The sequence below is a fragment of the Microtus oregoni genome, unplaced genomic scaffold, assembly GCF_018167655.1.
Source record: "Microtus oregoni isolate MIOR12 unplaced genomic scaffold, Mior012 000006F_ref0000085, whole genome shotgun sequence".
Lineage (NCBI taxonomy): Eukaryota > Metazoa > Chordata > Mammalia > Rodentia > Cricetidae > Microtus > Microtus oregoni.
Window position 1 is genome coordinate 21,697,891 of NW_024543065.1, and position 14,198 is coordinate 21,712,088.

At 41.0% G+C, this 14,198-nt stretch overlaps 2 protein-coding genes across 4 annotated transcripts in view; one reads left to right on the top strand and one right to left on the bottom strand.

The window, feature by feature from the left end:
* Nt5dc1 (5'-nucleotidase domain containing 1) overlaps window positions 1-14,198 on the bottom strand; it is a 112,792-nt gene that overhangs the window by 84,031 nt on the left and 14,563 nt on the right. For 2 of the 3 annotated variants that reach the window (XM_041654766.1, XM_041654768.1), the window contains exon 6: window positions 13,816-13,900. In XM_041654766.1, coding sequence (XP_041510700.1) covers window positions 13,816-13,900 — 85 coding nt within the window. The remainder of the gene's footprint in view (window positions 1-13,815; window positions 13,901-14,198) is intronic. The other variant, XM_041654767.1, reaches the window with a different exon arrangement.
* On the top strand, window positions 6,245-11,831 carry Col10a1 (collagen type X alpha 1 chain). Its single transcript, XM_041654765.1, has 2 exons — window positions 6,245-6,398; window positions 9,961-11,831. Exons 1-2 carry the CDS (start codon window positions 6,245-6,247, stop codon window positions 11,829-11,831), a joined length of 2,025 nt encoding a protein of 674 aa, XP_041510699.1.

Below are 14,198 nucleotides of genomic sequence, written 5' to 3' on the forward strand. Positions count from 1 at the left end.
TGGAATCAAAATGCTATATCCCTTAAAAGAAAGCTCTATGCATCAAGGGAACCTCCTAAGCAAACACAAAAATGCATCACAGAGGGGAGAGATACATGGAAGGAAGCTCTTATCAAAGGCCCGGATTTACATCCCTAAGCATAAGAAGAGTGCGCCTGAGATATGGCTCTTAAGTGCGTGCATCTTAGCCATATGCAAAGATGCTCTCCCTGTAAGATGTATGCAGATACAACTCGGTCCAACTGCCATTTTTACCTCTAAGGTGGGTCTAAACCTAAAGAGTCAATAATAAAATTACAAACACATTCTGTTTGTAAGGCTATGAAGAAGCAGAAATAATATTTGAGGGAATATGTAAAATGATCTAGTGTTGATGGAAGGGAATGTGATGATATCAGAGATTACATTTCTGTGTATACCTTCTTTCTGACCCATGAATCCAAGTTTTAAGAGTCTCTTCCAAAGATATTAGTATATATATATATATATATATATATATATATATATATATATATATATAAAGTTGCTCACTGTAGAATATTTGTTTTAGTAGAAAAATATAGATGAAAAGGATAATAAGCTGGACAGTGGCGGAAAACACACTGGTTCATCTATATAGTGGAGTACGATGAAGCTACAAAAACAGAGCCAAGATCATCTCTGCATATATAGGGTTTTCATGATGAAGAGTTACATTAAAAAAATAAGGTGGAAAGTGCAATGACATTTATCTAAGGAAAAGAGAAAAAAACAGGAACAAATTATTTATAAGAGGACAAAGTAGCTTTTTAAAAGGCCCACAGAGATGGTTCACTTGATAAAGATTTGCCTCTCAAACATGAAGACCTGAGCTGGGATCCCCAGTATCCTCATAAAAAAGTCTAGTGGGGAGAGACCAGTCTATGATTCCTGAGCACACGTGTGTGTGTGTGTGTGTGTGTGTGTGTGTGTGTGTGTCTGTGTCTGTGTGTGTTGGACAGAAACAGGCAAGTCACTGAGGCTTAATTGCCTGAGCTAACTGTAGTAGGCTCAAAGACCTCAACTCAAAAAAATAAGATGGAGTAGCAGAAGATGACATTTGCTGTGAACTCCTGACCTCTGCATGCACACATGGGTGAGAGTGAGCACACACACAGATGCACACACAGATGCACACACACAGATGCACACACAGATGCACACACAGATGCACACACAGATGCGCACACACAGATGCACACACAGATACACACACAGATGCACACACACAGATGCACACACAGATGCACACACAGATACACACACAGATACACACACACACACACACACACACACACTTACTAGGTGGGCCCCAGAGGCTGGAATGCCTCTAATAGTCTTTGTTTTACATATCTGAGCTTGGAAGCTAGCAGCATGTACCTGAGCTGGCTCATCCAGGCCCCTCTACATTAGGATGCTGACAAGAAAGCTCACTACTTTACATGCTGGTGAATCCAATTCCCTTTTTCTTTTTTCTCTCTATATAAACAGGATAAAAATTTGGGAAAGATATTTTTTCCTTCATACAAATATCTTGGCTGATGTAATAAATGACGAAGCATAAAAGTTACATACATACCAGCATTTTAAACCTATAATGAAATAATGAACCAGGGTAATCATCCATATCCAATAATACCAGAGAAAACGATCAACCGAGGGCTTTCAACAAAGACACCAGACCACTCTTCCTAAAGCAGCAAAGTGTTCTTGACAAAGAAGAGTTCTGTTTGTGAATGCATTTATCTCAAAACCGCCATATCGACACTCTAAATCTAATGTGGAACCAGCAGAGGCAGATGGCAGGTAGGTGTACAGGATAGATGACCCAGGTTTTCAACAAATAAACTTCTAGTGGGAAACAAGAGATGGGGTAAGCAACCTAGTAGTCAATGGCACCTTATGAACACTATTGGAACAAACAATAAACCAAGCTCTAAAAATTACATGAGAATATATATATATATTTACACATGTCTATAACACATATATATGTGTATATATTCACACATATATGTATACATATGTCTCTACATGTACATATTGTATCTAAGAGGTAAACTGGGGAAACATGAACAGGTACTAAAGTGATTGACAATATTGAGAAACAAATAATTTTTTTTTTTTTTTTTAGTTTTTCGAGACAGGGTTTCTCTGTGGCCTTGGAGCCTGTCCTGGAACTAGCTCTGTAGACCAGGCTGGTCTCGAACTCACAGAGATCCGCCTGCCTCTGCCTCCCGAGTGCTGGGATTAAAGGCGTGCGCCACCATCGCCCGGCGAAACAACTAATTTTTAAGACATGAATTTTTTTTAAAAAAATTTATTTTGTGTAGACATCTATTAAGATATGAATAGATGAATTAGCATCATACATGTGACTTGTTTCAAAATTTGTAGTGGAAGGGATGGGTGGAAAGGAGACTGAGTGATAGTGAGTTAAGGCTAGGTGATGGGCTGTTCCTTGCTTATAGGTAAGATCAAATTTTTCTATAATAAAGCTTAAAATATGAGCACAAATAACAAAAACTTAGGTATCTAACATTAGAAAGATTTTGAAAATGCTACTAGACTATATCTTCCATCTCAGAGTATATCAAGACCACGTTGAGGGCTTTTGCCACCTTAATAGACCCCAAACACCAAGCAGTCTGTGTCAGAGCCCGCAGGACTGAGCAGTGGGAAGAAGCTGAGAAGCACTGTGCAAACACCTCACGCACAGGAATGTGCGTTATCCACAGGGTGTTGGCCCAGTGTCTTAAATGTCTAGTGTCTAAGAGGCACTCAGGAAATATTTGGTGAATGAGTGACTGACCCAAGGTATGTAATGGCAGCTAACTGTACATGTGCAAAAACAGTAAGTCATATTTGATATTGAAACCTCTGAGCTCACTGGCCCGAGAGGGCAGGGCCCCGTTTCAAGTAGAATGGATTTCCTTCATAAAGCCACAGGCCAGTCAGTCCGAACACCTACAAGTAAACACCCAGAATAAAAATAGTTTTATACACACGACTAGGTGTGGGTGTGGCCAGCAAACACTCTGATTCTACAATCTGTTTTGGACAAGGCAGTACTTAGAATGTGACTAACAAAGCAAACGGTTGGCAGAGCCCGTGTGCTGAAATAAGCACAGTATTTGCCAAAAGGGCTGAAGAGCCAGCCTGCCAGTAACGCACACTCCCCAAAGCTGGGGAACAGACTGAGACACTCACACGTGTTCACACACACACCCCAAAGGCGGCACACAACCACCCAGCGTGAACCCTATTTCTACTCCTCTCAAATATGAAATGGGTTCTGACTATAGGGGGCAGGAGGAGGGGACTAGAAATCTCTTGGTCTAATATGTTTCACTGTGTTGCTGAAAAGCCAGATGGGTATAAATGCTGAGGAAGCTTCTGAAAATATCAGCAGAAGCCACAGCTGGACAAACTGCACAGGGGCAGATTTTGGCGTCTACAGCTGAGAACGACTCTGCTGAGTGGTCACAGGAATGAGACCTAAGCAGATAGAGCCTCAGGAGCAAGCATACGCACAGGTGTAGATTTGACCACACACACACACACACACACACACACACACACACACACTTACTAAGAATGCCTTTCTACAGTCTTCCTTCCAGCACTGAGGAGCAGGCATGTTCCTCCTAGTTCAGAATGGTCTCTACTGAGCATGTGCAAAGGAGGCTGGCTTGACCTGTCACTTGTCCTTTGTAGTCTCTCAGATGCAGTGCAGCTTGTATTACTAAAAGAGCTGGTTTTTATATCATTTCTAAATGATAATGTGCACACTAGAATAACTACTCTCTGGGTCTCCTGATAATCTAAACTAATTTTTTAAAAAAGCCATATTTAAAACCAAGTATGGTGTTATATTTCTGTTTTCCCAGTACTTGTGAGGCTGAGACAGGAGGACTGCTGTGACTTAAGAGGTATCTGGGCTATACACAAGGATCAGGTTAGCTAGGGCTTTATCCTAGGACCCTGACAAACAAAAACAAAACTTCTAAAAGTGGTATTTAATATATATACCTGAGCATTACACAGAAATATACATAATAATATAGTTTAAATTCTTTTTTACTTATTTATGTGTATGTGTGTGTGCCTGAGTGGATGTATGTGCAATTCATACATACAATAGCAGTACAGGTGAGAAGACAGGGTCAGATCCCTGGGAACTTGAGTCATCATGTGGGTGTTGGGAACCAGACCCATTCTTTTGGAAGGCAGTGAGAAATCTTAAGCACTGAGCCCTCTCTCAGTATCTCAATAACATAGACTGTTAAATGTGGCAGCAAGCAAAACATTTAAAAGACGTGAGAGGAAGAAGGAATTACGCATTTATATTTCAACAACTGCACAAGGATTTGTTCAAACACACACAGGAAAGGACCTGCAAGAGGAAGAGCAATATGAAAAGAACAAATTTTTATTTCATCAACAGCCAGTATTTTAGTTACCGATCAATCCTGAGCCCGCAGTGCTCTAGTGCTAGCAAGATGTATTCATGCTGTGCACCAAACCTGCTCCAAGCCTGCTCACCGGCACAACTCATTTGTCTCAGAACCAAATGATGACAATAAACGGCATGCGAAGCTTGGTCTCTCAACTCCTTACTATTACATTCCTCCAGATCCTGAAAGCTGATAATAAGGTCTCTAAGGTTGTAAAAGAAAAAACTACCGACTGGAACTGACGGTGATAATGTTTATTTCTCTGGGAGAAAAATGTTTCTCATCTGGATTCTTCAAGATCCCTGTAGCATCAGTCAATCTTATTTTTAAAAAGCAAAGTCTGAGGATATTTCCCTTTAAAATAAATATAGCAATCTGATGTAAATAAACATATCGTAGAGTTATCAAGTTAGCAGGCTTTTCAACTATAAGGTATAATGAAAAGTTAAGGAGGAAAATCTAAATCCACTTATTGACTTTTGTGTAGTTATGAACAAAAAATTTAAACCATTCAGCGAAGTTAAACAGCTAACTGCACAAGTTCAAGATGTCTTGCACTTGTCTCAAAATTTAAAAATATTTAATATGAAAATATGAAATATTTAATGCTATCTTTCCCCTATGTTAGCCTCTAAAAGCTTGCTCTAAAATTCTGATTTGCAAAATAATGCACCTACATTTTCACTGTTTTTCCCTTTAGTTTAAGCTCTCAAAATTAGCAAAAATTTGGGTCAGATACTTCTATGAAACTTTTTTTAATAACTGATGGATTAACATGATGACTTAGATTCATATTCTACCTAAAATAACTCTCATAATTTTCTACCAAATATTTTCAATCAAATAATACAAGAATGTACTTTTTAAAAATAAGGGCAAATCATCATTCCATCATTAACCCACACTGGCGTTAGAACTCCTAAAATGAAATATAGAAAAAAAAAGTACACAGCTAAAGCTATTAATATATATTGAAGACAAAGACTTTATTTTTTAATAAGAAAACAAGGAAAAGAGAACCCAGGGTGATTTTGTGTGCCTGCCCAACAGGACTTTCCACTGTAATTAGTGTTTACCACGAGGGGTGGAGCTTAAACAGCGTAACCTCATGCAATAAGAGGATAAAACAGTATAAATACCCCAGGGCAGCTGTGGGAGGGCATCATTCACTGCTCACTGGGCAGAGGAAGCCAGGAAAGCTGCCCACACATCGCCAGGAACTCCCAGCACCAGGTAAGTCTGGACCGAGGATCACTGGAAGGCATCCCGGTCAGGTAGCTTAGAAACAAACTTCAGTCAGTTATAGACATCTTTGTATGTGTGCATGATTTTAAAAAGTGGCTTTCTACCAACGCACCCAGACAGGTTCATTTGTAGTTACCTATTTAAGATATTCTTAATAAAAAGGACTGTACAAATTTGCCTTAATATGAATTTCAATGTATCTTGAAATTTCTAGTTATTTCAGGTTATATCAAATATTCTGGATTGTTTAATATAGTCATCTAGTAATGGGATTATTTGGTGAGGGTCATTTTATTTGTAAAGCAGTATTTGAATGAAACTTCTCAAAACTAATAAGACATATATTCACATAATAAAAATTACCTATTATTTTATGGAATATATTCAAGATATAAAAGGTCAGTCATAAAAAACGAGATAACTATATAATGAATCAATTTGTAGAGAATCACAAAAATAAAACAGATAAGTCATGAAGTTACATGTAAATATTCTCTTCTGTTTTTCAGAATTCATCTGAAACTATGCTGTCACAAATAGCCTTTTTGCTGGTCATGTCCTTGACCTTGGTTCATGGAGTGTTTTATGCCGAGAGATACCAAACGCCCACAGGCATAAAGGGCCCGCTTCCCAACACCAAGACACAGTACTTCATCCCATATGCCATAAAGAGTAAAGGTAAAGTCAGCTGCACATTCTGCTCTACTAACCAGAGGGCTGGTGTTGTCAAATATTGATGATGAACTCCTTAACAAAATATTTTCCAATCTGTTCTTACTCTATTTCCAATTCTTGGTTGAAATGATGTGTGTAAAGAAGAGGTCTGTACAGGAATATAATAATCCTGGAGAAGGTGGTAGAAGAGAAAGACACATTTGAGGAATACCAAAGACTATGGAGCTGGATTTTTCTTCCTTTCAAATGATGGTTTCATACAATTAACCATTTACCCAGAATCTAGAAAAATCAATCCAATAAAATTAAGTTAATTTAAACTAAAAACAATTTCATAGACTAGGAATTTTATGTATCTAATTACTTAAACATTTGTTTCAAAAACTCAAGGCTGCAGATATTAAAGAAAACTGGTATCAAATAAAACCAGATAGCCCTCAATAAACCTAATGGGCAAAGGAAGTAGTAATTCTCATAATCATTTATATATTCATATACAGTACACTGGTTAAATGTACAGACATAACTAACTGCCAAGGGCTGCTGTGAAGTTTGCCAAGTGTGTATGTCTGGCTATTACCGTATCCATGCACTGCCTCCTCTTCTACTTCTCCATGGGGATAGCCTGAGACATTTTATCTTTCCTCTGGAATCTAATGCTCTCGTGTCTAGCTGTGTTACTATGAAGGATGCCAAGACAGTCCATGTGAAATAACATGAGATCGTCAAAGAAGGGCAACAATCCAGTCGTGTCTTTGCTAATTCCACTTAACAGATTCAGACACGATGACCACTGATAAAACAAACTCTCCGGATTCCACTTCCCACAGTATTTTTCACCTTATTCATATGTTTTGTTCTGCATAGAGCAAAATGTGTGTTGTAATCTTTAAGTGGTACAGTTTTAGAAAGATACGTTGAAAAAACTGAATGTTTAAGAATGTTTTTTAAAAGAATTAAATATTTCATGAAGGCACCTTAATGTTTAAAAAATATTAGATACTCTTTTTTTTTATAAACTTGAATTTTCATGGTTTTATTACCATGAAGAGTAGAACCCTCCAGTGAGATGCTTCAGAGACTCCACAGATGAGGGGCTCGAGATGCAGCTTAAACTGCCTTGGCAAATATCTCAGTGGGTTCAGGAAGGGATGGCAAGGGCAGAGAAGGGGGGGCGGGGCTCTGCAACTTGTTTCTTTTTATAGTGAAAAGATCCGAGAGATACTCTTGACTGTCCATAACACATATCAACTGAGGAAAAGAGAAAAGCTGGAAGGAAAGACTAGAAGCCAAACTTACTCCACCTTAAGGCAGTGAGCGTAGTTTGGAGTGCCAACAGGCAGAAACGAGCGTGGCACTTTGACCAAAGTCAGATCTTTTAGTATACTACTAATATTCCAAAAAGTGTTGGATTAAAAGGAGAACACACCACTGCTAGAAGGTTAGACGTGCTTCTGTCTTCACTTCTGAGACATGCAGAACACACGGAAATATCTTCTTAGCACACACAAAGTGGAGAAGCTGTGTTTTAATTAGTAAACCTACCCGGGTCTCTTTCTGAGAATGAATAGAAATCCCGCCCACTGCCAGACGTCAGGGTCCTATAAGGAACACACAGGCTGACAGGGAGAACAGTGCAAGAACACTAACTGTGCTGGAGGGAAGCGACTCCTCCAGCAGTGCAGCCTGCCGACACTTAACCTGCACAGAAGGGAGCAGCTATTCTTGAGGGACAGTGAACCCTGATCTTCCTTTTGTAGACTAGGAGCTGATAACTAGCCTCCCAAATATGCACAGAAGCCAGACTCTTTCTTGCACTGAGAGGTTTAGGATCCTAAGAGTACCAGTCCAGGCTACAAAGATCATCACTGGAGGGCAAGCTTCCAGCAGAGTCTGATGCTACCCCTTCCAGTAAGATGTGTTCCTCTCTTTGTTTTAACAGTAAAACATTTCCATAATTCTATGACAATTATTTTTTGTATAAACATGATCCTTATAATTGGATGCTGAAGTAAATTCTGCATTTGAAAACGAAGCTATTTTACTCTAAGCCATTAAAAATTCCTTATTTACTAATCAATTTTATTTTGTGTGTCAAAGTTTATACACACATATCATGGATGTACACCAATGTTGATATCAGGAGTTATCTTCGAGAATATTAGTAACTACTGTTGGCTGACTACTCTTTAAGTGCCAGATATTTAATAAGAGATATTTTTTAAAAATTAATGTACCTGCATACAAACAACTATTGGCTAAAGGGAATATTCTTAAAAATGTTATTAAAATAATTTACAATTGTGAATAAATATCCCCTAGTCTACATTTTGACTTTTCAAACCATTAATCTTAAAAGTTTATCATATTAATAGTTAGCTAAAAATTATAGGTACATAGTTAAGAGTTTATTAGCTCAGTGGTAGAGCATTCGCCAAGCATGTGTAAGGTACTGTTTTTGAGATCTAGGACTAATATACACACACACACACACACACACACACACACACACAATAAACAGATTATAGTTAAACATTATTTTACAGTTTTGAGGTATCTACTCCCACATCTGCTAAAGTTGCATTACTATGAACTGCTTTCCAACAGTATACAAACATAAAGGCTTCTGAAAACTTAGTAAATGAAAATTGTACAAGTATTTAAAAATCATCTGCAATTTTACTGTTGTCTTTACTAGTTACATATAACTTCTCTGAGAAAAACCACTTTGTGCAACATTTACAATGACGACTGTCAGCACATAGGAACAAGCACGGTTTTCATGGCACATAGTAATGTTTACACCGCAGGCTATATCCCACCTCTGAGAGGCTTCTTAAAGCAACTTTATCCCCGAGGCTTTAGGTTTCACCCCCATGTCTGGTCCAAGAGCATGTCCTGTCACAGGCACTGAATAAGGGTTACTGAAGATGTTTGGCATAGCAGAAAATTGTTTTGGTTAGACGAATCCACAGCATTGAGGTTAAGAACATTTATTGTATCTTTATCATCATTTTGAAGTGATTCTATGTGCCTTATCAATGTATTATGCCTAGTCCTGTCATTCTTTCCTTCAATTTTAACTCAGTGAAGGAGAACAAAAGCCCAAGTATACACTGAGGCTGAAACAAAAGTCTAAATCTAAGCAGTTTGGTAGGACACACTGATCAGCTTTAAGTCTTGCATCGATGCCTTAGAAAATCACCTGCTTGAGGCTAGACTGTGTAACTCTTCCTTTTTTTCCCTTCCCTTCCTGACTACATGATCTTAAGACAAATGTCATCAAACTCTCTTCCATGCGATGTTTACATTAGAGGGATTCTAGTTTTTCATTGCCTCATTAGGATGACTCTACAGTCATCGTAGCTGTGGCTTTGTGAAACCACCTTCTCCAGAAGTTTCTGAACAAATATAACACATATACCATCCAACCCCATTGAAGACGGTTGTGTGGAAGATTTACCGGGAATGCAGGGACTACCACACTCTGCCCTTATTGTGCTTTGAGAATCTCTGGTTGCTTTTATGCTGCTTATATTGAGTGGTATGTTGGTGTGTCTTATAGGAATCCCGGTAAGAGGAGATCAAGGTGTTCCTGGTCCACCAGGCCCAGCTGGACCCCGAGGACACCCAGGTCCCTCAGGACCTCCAGGAAAGCCAGGTTATGGAAGCCCCGGGCTCCAAGGAGAGCCAGGGTTGCCAGGACCACCAGGAATATCAGCCACTGGGAAGCCAGGCCTGCCAGGTGTGCCAGGCAAACCAGGGGAGAGAGGACCACATGGACACAAGGGAGATATTGGACCAGCTGGCTTACCAGGCCCTCGGGGCCCTCCAGGACCACCTGGAATCCCCGGCCCCGCTGGAATTTCTGTGTCAGGAAAACCTGGACAGCAGGGACCTACAGGTGCCCCAGGACCCAGGGGCTTTCCTGGAGAAAAGGGGGCACGAGGAGCCCCTGGTGTGAATGGACAGAAAGGGGAAACAGGATATGGTGCTCCTGGCCGTCCAGGTGAGAGGGGTCTTCCAGGCCCTCAGGGTCCCGTAGGACCGCCTGGCCCTCCTGGAATTGGAAGAAGAGGTGAAAATGGTATTCCAGGACAGCCAGGCATCAAAGGTGATCGGGGTTTCCCTGGAGAAAGAGGACCATCAGGTCCACCGGGTCCCCAAGGTCCTCCTGGGAAACAAGGACAGGAAGGTATTGGGAAGCCAGGAGCTGCTGGAGCCCCTGGTCAGCCAGGTATCCCAGGAGAAAAAGGTCACCCAGGAGCTCCAGGAATAGCTGGACCTCCAGGAGCTCCAGGCTTTGGAAAGCCAGGCTTGCCAGGATTGAGAGGACAAAGGGGACCTGTTGGTCTTCCTGGGGCCCCAGGAGCCAAAGGTGAACAAGGGCCAGCGGGTCATCCTGGGGAGGTGGGTTTGACTGGATCTCCTGGGAATATGGGACCCCAAGGACCTAAAGGAATCCCAGGGAACCATGGTATCCCAGGTGCTAAAGGTGAGACAGGTCCAGTTGGGCCTGTAGGACCACCTGGGGCTAGAGGAGCAAGGGGTCCCCCTGGGGTAGATGGAAAAACAGGGTACCCTGGGGAGCCAGGTCTGAATGGTCCTAAGGGCAACCCAGGGTTACCGGGCCCAAAAGGCGATCCTGGAGAGGGAGGACCCCCTGGTCTCCAAGGTCCTATTGGCCCTGCAGGACCTAAGGGCGTGCCTGGACACAATGGTGAGGCAGGTCCAAGAGGTGAACCTGGAAGACCAGGTGGCAGGGGCCCCATTGGGCCACCAGGTATCCCAGGATTCCCTGGGGCTAAGGGTGTCCCTGGAAACCCAGGTCCTCCTGGCCCAGCTGGCATAGCAACTAAGGGCCTCAGTGGGCCCACTGGTCCTCCAGGTCCCCCTGGTCCAAAAGGACACAGTGGAGAGCCTGGTCTCCCAGGTCCCCCAGGTCCCCCAGGACCCCCTGGCCAAGGAGTCATGCCTGATGGCTTCATAAAGGCAGGCCAAAGGCCTCTTGTCAGTGCTAACCAGGGAGTAACAGGAATGCCTGTGTCTGCTTTTACTGTTGTCCTCTCCAAAGCTTACCCAGCAATAGGTGCCCCCATCCCATTTGATGAGATTTTGTACAATAGGCAGCAGCATTATGACCCAAGAACTGGAATCTTTACCTGTAAGATCCCAGGAATATACTACTTCTCCTACCACGTGCACGTGAAGGGGACTCACGTTTGGGTAGGGCTGTATAAGAACGGCACCCCCACAATGTACACATACGAAGAGTACAGCAAGGGCTACCTGGACCAGGCTTCAGGGAGTGCAATCATGGAGCTCACAGAAAACGACCAGGTGTGGCTCCAGCTGCCCAATGCAGAGTCAAATGGCCTCTACTCCTCTGAATATGTCCACTCCTCCTTCTCAGGATTTCTAGTGGCTCCCATGTGAGCATGCAATACCAAGCTCTTCTAAACGCTCTGCTTGGAAAGGCTTTTCCCCAACTTCATCGCGCCCACCTTGGAGATGCACGTGGAGGTCGGCTAAAAGTAAGGTGAGCACCTTGAATCTTCTAAATGCACTCCGAGACCACATTTCCTCTGTAACGTGAGCACCAAGGTGACTACGTGCGGCCTCTCCTGAGCACCCAGCAGTCGTAAAGCCCTGGGGGGTTTCTGTGAATTCCCTTAATATTTAAAAATTTTACTGTAAGTTAAAAAAGCTATCACAAAAACAGAAATAAGGTTCTAACTCACCATACATTTCCTTTCAGAAATGCAGCGTTTCTTTTTTAAAAAGCCTGTTTTTAATAATTAACATGAAAATGTCTAAGAAACATGCAGGAAGTATCCCATAATGTTGTATTATTTAAATACTTGAATATTCAAATTTAAAAGACACTGTATACCCTAGGATGTTTCTGATGGTGCATCACTATGGCTCATGTAGCCCCTTTCATCAAGATAAATTAAAATGCACAGGTGCATACACACTGGTTCAAGCTCTTATGAGAAACCAAAATACTGTATTACAATTACTTTGAATTACAAGGTGCTTTGTCACAAACCTTTTCAAGCTTTCCTGCAACTGAAGAAAGTCCACATACCTGGTGCAACTTGGAAGCAGGTGTCTGACCTAGTCTTAAGTTTGTCACACAGTGTGAACACTCTGAATTAATTCTGCTGTGTCTTTATAATAGGATGTCATGGGCTTAGAGAATATTAGCACAGACTGCCTTCCATTCCAGTGAAAGGAAAGTTAACATTAAAGATTTCAAAATCAGATAGAAATAAAAAGACATTATTTATTTATGCTCTGTACTGTATTTTTATATTACTGTTTAAAACTGTTAAGCTGTACCTCACTTATTGAAGCATGGAGTATTTAATCTACTTGTTATTACAAAGCAATAAAATGACATGAATAGATCTTGCTTTCTATGCTTGAATTTATTTCCAAGCAACAGCTGGGTTTTCTCAACCATGCTTTTCCTTGGATAATGAGAGAATAATGGGTGAGTTCCCTGCTGTCATGGGTTTGTCCTTCTGTCAAGACTGGCATGGCACACACCATGGACAATGAGGAGGTAAAGGATAGCCTCTATGAGCCAGGATCAAGGCTGATGAATAGATACAAGAAAATAAAAATATATAAACAACACTTTAGAACACGGGGTTTATCTTGGCAGAAGATGTCAGAGAAATATCAAATTGGAACAAATATCCTACAATTATTATTTATGAGCTTAGGACATTTTTAGTCATAATATTTAGAATTATTCTGATGGCTTGATTTACTAAAAGGAAGGCATATAATTTTTTGTTGTCAATCAAAAGGCAACATATTTCAAAACTTAAAATCCTGCTGACTCCATCAGCCCACTTGTTAATGAAGCCATTCTGACTCAGTCACTAGGGCAATGTAGCATAAAGGTTGTTGACTCCTTGGGATAAGATTCTCTCTGTAAACCTGAAGAGGAAAGCAACCCTAGCATGAGGTTGGCAGGATTAGCCCCCACTATGGGTCATCCACTCCTATTCCTTAAACAAAGAGAATGGAAATTCCATCAGCAGGTACTTTGTCTGTCTGCCTGTCTGTCTGTCTGTCACTACTGTCCTGAGGGCTACAGGTGTCATCCCATTCCTAAGCCACGACACAAGGACTGAGACTTTTGTTGCACGGAACATCCCCCGGCCCAGGAGAGCTGAATTGGTAGGCACATGGGAAGACAGTGGAACCGACTGGTTCAGAGTCCTGACAACTACAACCACAGAGCAAAATGAATACAGGTACCAGAACTAATTTTATAGCAAACATTTTTATCAGAGTAAATCCCAAGTAAAGAGTAGAGCAAAAGAGGTAGCATCTACCGAATTCAGTAGACACGGGGCGTTTAACAAACCTCTATCAGGAAGCCCCTCTTCATGTTACTCACCCTTAAAGGCTGACATTTTAAAATTGTGTTGTATACCAGCAACTACATCCTTCCAAAAATCAAATGTTTTTTGACCTCTGTTCTGCTAAAAAAAGAAATTTCCAAATGTAACAAGTGCAGTAATTCTGTTTGTAAGCATAGTGGTAAGCTATAGCAAATAATTACGTGTACTGACTCTAAGGTCAGAATTCAGGTTATAGAAAACACGACAGATTGATACAGAAATATTCCTCAAACATCACTGCTACAAGTCAACACATAAATAAACATCACTAAGTATTAATGCAGTTCATATATCCCAAATAAGGTAAAAATTTCCACTCACACAGCCTAAAGTTATAGAATATTTAAACATACAAGAAATTTACCAAGTTCTATAGCTT